The sequence below is a fragment of the Electrophorus electricus genome, chromosome 18, assembly GCF_013358815.1.
Source record: "Electrophorus electricus isolate fEleEle1 chromosome 18, fEleEle1.pri, whole genome shotgun sequence".
Taxonomy (NCBI): Eukaryota; Metazoa; Chordata; class Actinopteri; order Gymnotiformes; family Gymnotidae; genus Electrophorus; species Electrophorus electricus.
The window spans coordinates 13688116-13696658 of NC_049552.1; the positions used below are offsets into that span (position 1 = coordinate 13688116).

At 42.1% G+C, this 8543-nt stretch overlaps 1 protein-coding gene across 2 annotated transcripts in view; it reads right to left on the reverse strand.

Moving 5' to 3' along the window:
- Positions 1-4339: 4339 nt before the first annotated feature.
- Positions 4340-8543, reverse strand: part of dhrs1 (dehydrogenase/reductase (SDR family) member 1) — a 9410-nt gene continuing 5206 nt past the window's right edge. Inside the window, exons 4-10 of one of the 2 annotated variants that reach the window (XM_027028748.2) lie at positions 8141-8284; positions 7371-7450; positions 7068-7200; positions 6776-6919; positions 5418-5487; positions 5128-5208; positions 4340-4966 (exon numbers count right to left, since the gene is read on the reverse strand). In XM_027028748.2, coding sequence (XP_026884549.2) covers positions 4830-4966; positions 5128-5208; positions 5418-5487; positions 6776-6919; positions 7068-7200; positions 7371-7450; positions 8141-8284 — 789 coding nt within the window. In that variant the 3' untranslated portion in view covers positions 4340-4829. The remainder of the gene's footprint in view (positions 4967-5127; positions 5209-5417; positions 5488-6775; positions 6920-7067; positions 7201-7370; positions 7451-8140; positions 8285-8543) is intronic. The other variant, XM_035536520.1, reaches the window with a different exon arrangement.

Sequence of the window (8543 nt, forward strand, 5' to 3'; positions counted from 1 at the left end):
TGAACTTTTATACTGAAATAGTCAGCTCAATCCTAACATACATTTGCAGGAATGTAATAAATATTTTTGACTAGCAATAAATGTATTGCTGTCCTGACCATGTCTGCATTTATTTATTCTTTTCATTGCATATGCCATTCACATTTCAGTTTGGGTGTTAAGCAACTTTGTAGACTTTAAACCATCACACTTCATGAACTCCTGCCCTTCCATGTATTAATATTTCTAACACATCTTGCATATAAATAACTGCCCCTGTGCAACTTTCACAGCTCGATGGAAGAGTCACTTACAAAGGCCGTGTGTAACGGTGAGAAGGAGGTAGCACATTTTTACCTGTGTGGATTTACCCGCATCTTCCCATTCTCAGTTTAGATGACTGTGATTCAGCATGGCCACATAATGGAGAATTACACAGATGATATGAAGGGATGAGGCAACCTTTGGACTGACCTTTGTGCCTCTGGAAGTGCCCTGCCAACATCACTCACACGATAAGAGTCAAAGTCATATCGGGTAAGCCTAGCAGAATCTTACAGCTCAGGTTACTACCCCATACCTACATGTACTACCCCTGCAACTCAGGTTACTACCCCATACCTACATGTACTACCCCTACAGCTCAGGTTACTAACCCATACCTACATGTACTACCCCTACAGCTCAGGTTACTACCCCATACCTACATGTACTACCCCTACAGCTCAGGTTACTACCCCATACCTACATGTACTACCCCTACAGCTCAGGTTACTACCCCATACCTACATGTACTACCCCTACAGCTCAGGTTACTAACCCATACCTACATGTACTACCCCTACAGCTCAGGTTACTACCCCATACCTACATGTACTACCCCTACAACTCAGGTTACTACCCCATACCTACATGTACTACCCCTACAGCTCAGGTTACTACCCCATACCTACATGTACTACCCTACAGCTCAGGTTACTACCCCCATACCTACATGTACTACCCCTACAGCTCAGGTTACTACCCCATACCTACATGTACTACCCCTACAGCTCAGGTTACTACCCCATACCTACATGTACTACCCTACAACTCAGGTTATTACCCCATACCTACATTTACTACCCCTACAGCTCAGGTTACTACCCCATACCTACATGTACTACCCCTACAACTCAGGTTACTAACCCATACCTACATGTACTACCCCTACAGCTCAGGTTACTACCCCATACCTACATGTACTACCCTACAACTCAGGTTATTACCCCATACCTACATGTACTACCCCTACAACTCAGGTTACTAACCCATACCTACATGTACTACCCCTACAGCTCAGGTTACTACCCCATACCTACATGTACTACCCCTACAGCTCAGGATACTACCCCATACCTACATGTACTACCCCTACAGCTCAGGTTACTACCCCATATCTACATGTACTACCCCTACAATTCAGGTTACTAACCCATACATACATGTACTACCCCTACAGCTCAGGTTACTACCACATACCTACATGTACTACCCCTACAACTCAGGTTACTACCCCATACCTACATGTACTACCCTACAACTCAGGTTATTACCCCATACCTACATGTACTACCCCTACAGCTCAGGTTACTACCCCATACCTACATGTACTACCCCTACAACTCAGGTTACTACCCCATACCTACATGTACTACCCCTACAGCTCAGGTTACTACCCCATACCTACATGTACTACCCTACAACTCAGGTTATTACCCCATACCTACATGTACTACCCCTACAACTCAGGTTACTAACCCATACCTACATGTACTACCCCTACAGCTCAGGTTACTACCCCATACCTACATGTACTACCCCTACAGCTCAGGATACTACCCCATACCTACATGTACTACCCCTACAGCTCAGGTTACTACCACATACCTACATGTACTACCCCTACAACTCAGGTTACTACCCCATACCTACATGTACTACCCCTACAGCTCAGGTTACTACCCCATACCTACATGTATTACCCCTACAACTCAGGTTACTACCCCATACCTACATGTACTAACCCTACAGCTCAGGTTACTACCCCATACCTACATGTACTACCCCTACAGCTCAGGTTACTACCCCATACCTACATGTACTACCCCTACAGCTCAGGTTACTACCCCATTCCTACATGTACTACCCCTACAGCTCAGGTTACTACCCCATACCTACATGTACTACCCCTACAGCTCAGGTTACTAACCCATACCTACATGTACTACCCCTACAGCTCAGGTTACTACCCCATACCTACATGTACTACCCCTACAGCTCAGGTTACTACCCCATACCTACATGTACTACCCCTACAGCTCAGGTTACTAACCCATACCTACATGTACTACCCCTACAGCTCAGGTTACTAACCCATACCTACATGTACTACCCCTACAGCTCAGGTTACTACCCCATACCTACATGTACTACCCCTACAGCTCAGGTTACTAACCCATACCTACATGTACTACCCCTACAGCTCAGGTTACTACCCCATACCTACATGTACTACCCCTACAGCTCAGGTTACTACCCCATACCTACAGTTATGTGCAAAATAATAGCAGTCTAACATCACTAATGTATTTAATTACTGATTTTGGGGGAAAAAATTAATGACTAGGTGTAGCCAAGTAATGGGCAACCAACAGAATCAACAGTCATGATATGCATGCTGCTAATTGGGTGTAACTAATTTAATGAAAGGGGCGTGTTCAAATTAATAGCAGTGTGGAGTTGAATTAGTGAGGTCATTCATTCTACGAAGAAACAGGTGTCAGTTATGGCCCTTATTTAAAGGAGGGCAGCAAATGTTGTACCTGCTGGTTTTAGCCCTTGCTCAGTGAGTAAAATGGGTTGTTCCAGACATTGTACTGAAGGAGAAAGAACTTTGATCAAGAAGTTGATTGGAGAGGGGAAAAAATATATAGAAGTGCAGAAAATAATTGGCTGCTCAGCTAAAATGGTCTCAAATGCTTTAAAATGGCAAACAAAACCCAAAACACATGGTAGGAAAAGAAATACTAGCATCCGCGTAGATCATAGAATAACAAGAATGGCAAAGAAGCATCCAATGATCAGCTCCAGGGAAATCAAAGAAGATCTTCAGTTACCTGTGAGTACTGCAACAATCAGAAGACGCCTACGTGAAGCCAAACTATTTGCAATAAACCCCTGTAAAGTACCACTGTTGAAAAAAAGACGTGTTGAACAGGTTAGTTTGCCAAAGAACACATCGACTGGCCTAAAGAGAAGTGGCACAACATTCTATGGACAGACGAGAGCAAGATTGTTCTTATTGGGTCTAAAGGCCACAGACAGTTTGTGAGACGACCCATAAACACTGAATTCAAGCCACAGTACACTGTGAAGACTGTAGAACATGGAGGTATAATGGTTTGTGGATGTTTCTCATACTTTGGAGTCTGACCCATTTATCGCATACCAGGCACCATGGACCGGTTTGAATATATCAAAATACTGGAAGAGGTCATGTTGCCTTATGCTAAAGAAAAATGCCCTTGAAATGGGTCTTTCAGCAGGACAATGACCCCAAACACCAGCAAGTGGGCAACATCCTGGTACCAGACCAATAAGATTGATGTTATGAAGTGGCCAGCCCAATCGCCAGACCTCAATCCGATTGAGAATTTGTGGAGTGACATCAAAAATGCTGCTTTTTGATGCAAAACCCAAGAATGCAGAAGAACTGTGGAATGTAGTCCAGTCAGCTTGGGTTGGAATATCTGTTCGCAGGTGTCAGATGTAAATTGACTGCATGCCACACAGATGTAAAGCAATTATCAGAAATAAAGGTTATATAACTAAATATTAGTTCAGTGATCAACAGAAAAGCTAAATCTGTAAACAACTTTGTTTATACTGTAAATATTCGAGTTTGTAAATGAAAATTAAGACACTATTTATTCCATTCCATTTATTCCACCATTATTCTTTTTTTCTTCATTTTCAGTTTAAAAATGTATATTTCGTTCATGTTTTGATTTGGAATTGAATTGAATGTGCAGTGCTCCCAGCGCCTTTGTGTATATGGAAATAAATGCTATTATGAGGATTGATCTTTTTCTCGGTTGTTTTAAACACACTGCAATTATTTTACACATAACTGTACTAGCCCTACTGCTCAGGTTACTACCCCATACCTACATGTACTACCCCTACAGCTGAAGTTAGAAGTGGGGGGGAACGGGGTGTTTTTGAACTGTTCCCAATGTTTAATTAGTTTGCCCTCTTTTCAAATGACAGGGCCAAACAATACAAGAATCATACATTAGTATGAATAACAAGGCATGGGTCAAATATCAATGGCATTGTTTTATTTGGGAGAAACGGCTCTTTTAGTAGTTCACGGGTGCTGGTAGCAGTGGCAACAGTCATTATTGCAAGATTCCCAGATGCCAAAGCAAAAATAATTAACACAGTACTAAAACAAAGAACACCCATACAAGACTTGAAAAACAAATCCCTACAGTATTGAGGATAAGCAGTGTTGCAGGAAAACATTACCCTTTCAATCTTTCTGTACTGGTTTAGGGGAAAACGATCATAAAATTGCGCATTGATTAGAAACATGTAAGTAAGGAACTCTATATACTACAACTACAAACCTGGGGCTAGATGAATAGAGGAAAGGCACAGAAGATTAATTAATCTCTATTTCCATAAGTGGCCACTAGAGGATGCTGTTAATTTGCACTAAAGTGATCCAAATGGCATGTGCTTACAGACTAAGGCCTTTCCCTTAGACGTATTAATAGCCATTAAAAACAAAAGTGTTGCACCCGTCAGAATTTGCCAGTGGCCAGGGAGAGGACAAAACGTGGCACTCTGAGAACGGAGGGGGTGACTACAGAGAGCCAGGACAGGTACGGCACTTGCATGAGGAGAAACTTCAGAGAGGTGTAGTCCGTTATGCTGCGACCTCAACGAGGAAGAGAGGAAGAGAGGGTGAGGATGAGAGCAATCTGAAAGTGACTTCCATATGATTCACGCATCAAACTTTCTTCTAAGCGATTTCCTTGGTAACACGGATTTGTCTGCTACTGGTCATTGTAAGACTAAATATAAAATATAATAGGTTACCATCGACATCTTGTAGTCCGTAGCGCCTGGCAAGATCACATGTAAACAACACCTTCCCAGTTAGTGACATGAGACTCTTGTCTGTTCGACCAGAAGAAAGAGGAAAGGGGCAAAAAACGCAGTGACGCGTTTTGTGACCAGCACATATTTTCCATATATGTATGATACACTCCTTATAAAAAGGTATCAGCGCAATACCACAGATATGGAACCTAATTCGCTAATTTACACCTGCAGAGAAAATGTTCTATATAGCACTTTGGTAGTAGTGCTTTAAAACCAAGTCCTACCTTTGGCCAGTTCAACAATGCATTTTCCACTCATCTCAGTTGTCTCACCATTAATGAATGCTTCCTTCCACTGGAAGATTAACAAGAAATAAAAACTGGTTAATATTTGCCAAATATGTACTGTTGATATGCTGTAAAAAAGTGTATTTTTCAGTTGATCTGAATATTACAAGCACATTGCCGACAGTGGGTTTCGCAAGAAGTGCCCTTGGATCAAGGTTCCTGTTATTAATCAGACACAGGCAGAAGACAGCTGGAGGACGTCCTGGTGCTTCATAGAATCAAATGCTCTTTTTTCAGTGTCTTTTTGTAAATCAGATACCAGATGATATTTCTTCTACTGGAAAGTATGTACGACAAGCACATCTTCCTAATGCTGTGAATGTAATGTCACATAACTCAGAAGCAGCAGCTCATAAATCCATACACACCGTAGACTGGATGTATAACACGCATGCACCTTTCCAGCCAAATATGATACAAATACATTAGCATCTGACGGCTGCATCATTACATCATTTACATAATGTATCCTGACACAAGCCCCTTTCACAGTTAAATGAGCAAGATCGGTATTGTTCACATATGTTTCAGGTAAGGATAATCATTTAATATGCACAGTAATATACATGTCACTACAGCTTCATGGTGTCAGTACTGTGTTTACACTTTAGCTCAGCGGTAGCTCCAGTCCTACAGGACCACTAATGAAACACTTGGTCATTATTGGTTGTGTTAAAATGAGGGAATTCTATAAACTGCATTGTCGAGGTCGTCCGCGACTGGACTCTGAAACCGCTGCATCAGCTGATGGCCAACGGGCTTAAAAAAAGTTAATAAGTAAATTTCACATCGATTTGGCCTTGATGTGTACTTGCAACACTAGAGTCAGACAGCACAATGTTGCCTCGTTCAGAAAAAATCCGTTAATATTACTCCAAAAATTTGTCTCATAAATCTATTGGGTGAAATTTTATTTCAGTTCCTGCTAGTGATCGCATACAACCCAAACTACAACATGTCTAAGTTTGCTCGCACATGAGAAAGACAATACGGATGTGTACTTTCATCTGAAGCTATTTCATCAGGCTAGGCATAGGTTCAAAGTCTGAAAGGATTAAGAAGTCTAGGGAAGAAAAGGTTTATTGATGAAAAACGTCATGTAGTTAGAATATTTATGTATAAATCATAGTTTCAAATAGCTTTAGGAAGTTCTGTAGGCCATAAGAATAAACATTTATTGACAAATAAAAGTCAGGTGTGAAGACACAAGTTTATTGGCTAAAACATTTGGACAGATCAGACAATTTGCAGAATAACAACGGCACTTTGTGCTCTTGTCAAGCAGGGTGACTTACTTTTTGGTTTGTACCTTGAAGATTTTCATTCTGAAGTATGTTGTGGTGGACGAGCTCAGTGCGGACTGCACCTGGCCAGAGGCTGACCGACGCCACACCCCTGCTCCTGAGCTCCACTGCAATATCTGCGGCTAGTCTGTCACACTGGAAGAGTGAGCACACAACACAAGTACTAGAAACGAAACAGCCAGCACATCTGCTTTGACACATTTCAAAATCTGCAGAAAATCTAGAGATGCAAACAGTATGCGTTGTGTGTCGTGGATATGACAGAACTCTCCGAGCGACTTACTGCAGCCTTGCCCACGCCATATGGCACATTGAAGAGGTACTTTAAGCCTCCCATGGATGAGATGATGACTATCAGGCCCTTCCCCTGAGCCACCATCATCCTGGCAGCATACACAGAGCAGTAGTAGTGCCCCCTACAGCACAGGAGGAGGCATTACTGAGGAGAGCACCCATTAAAGCAACCAGTGTTAAAGCAGTGTGGGCCAGGTTCCCAGAGCCACATAAAGTTTAAGCCTACACTAAAAAATATTCACATGGTAATTCACAATTTGCAATGCAACTTAAGCGTTTAGGTGCTTATTACCTAAGACCAGTGTTGTTGATTGAATCCCAAATAGCAGGATCCATTTCCCAGAACTTCTTTCCCATGTTATCAAAAATCTCCTGTTAAAATATTAAAATATGCAGTGAATCACACGTCTGAATGTATTAGTTTTAAGTTAATACAACATATAGTATTAAGCCTGAGATATTTTTTTTTCATTGAGGTAACAGATGTAATAGACCTTACCAAATATATACCGAAACATGGTATTAAAGGGAAATACTTTATGAATAAATGATTATGTATAACTTTAGATAAATAATATGTTCCAGTGAATCATTTGCAAAGAATATCTGCATTTTCAATTTCTGTCGAACCACTTGGTTATTTGCTTATATTACACGCTTATAGTCTTCCACACAATTATTAGTAGGTAGCTGGCATGCTGCTGACATGTGAAATGGTGGAAGTGCTTTCATAACAGAGACACCTCAGGTCTAACGCCAGGTTCCCTGGCCCAGTCCTAAGGAGCTACCAGATGTTCCACATTTGTACCAGGAATACAGTCTTAATGGCACCGACCAGGTGTGTAGCGGGCTGTTAGAGTAAGAACGTGGGCCTGCTGAGCTCCAAGGACTGGCTTGAGGAACTCGGACCTGGCGTTCCTGCGGCGTCAAGTGAATTACCCTGTGTGCTGCTATACAGCAGAGAGGAAAGCTACATTCCCAAATGCAAACTAGCCAACCCCAGGATTACTATTCAGAGTTCGCCTCCTCCAGTGTTTACATTACTGCCATTACGGAACTGACCTGCACTCCGGAATACGCGTTGTTCACCAGCATGTCCAGCCTTCCGTTCTGCTCACGTTGAACCCGTTCAAATAGCTCCTTTATGTCACCCTCTCTAGAGGAGTCACAGACCACTGGCAGACAGTGGCCACCCCTCTCGTTCACCTGTACTTATGTGCAGACACATGCCAGCAAGCTTAATAGCAGCACTGCAAGTCATTGTGCATGGGTCAATACCTGCTCCGAGTAAGAAGTCAAGTCAGACAAGCAAAGGGGTTTAAGCCATCAAGACTGGGTAAAGGGCACAAGCTTAGCACAGATAACTATTCCGAATGCCCTCTGTTTATTTTGTTTTCTGCACAATTAAACATTGGTGTCCAGATCTTTCTGTGAGACATTCAGAGACATGATAAATGCTGCCAGA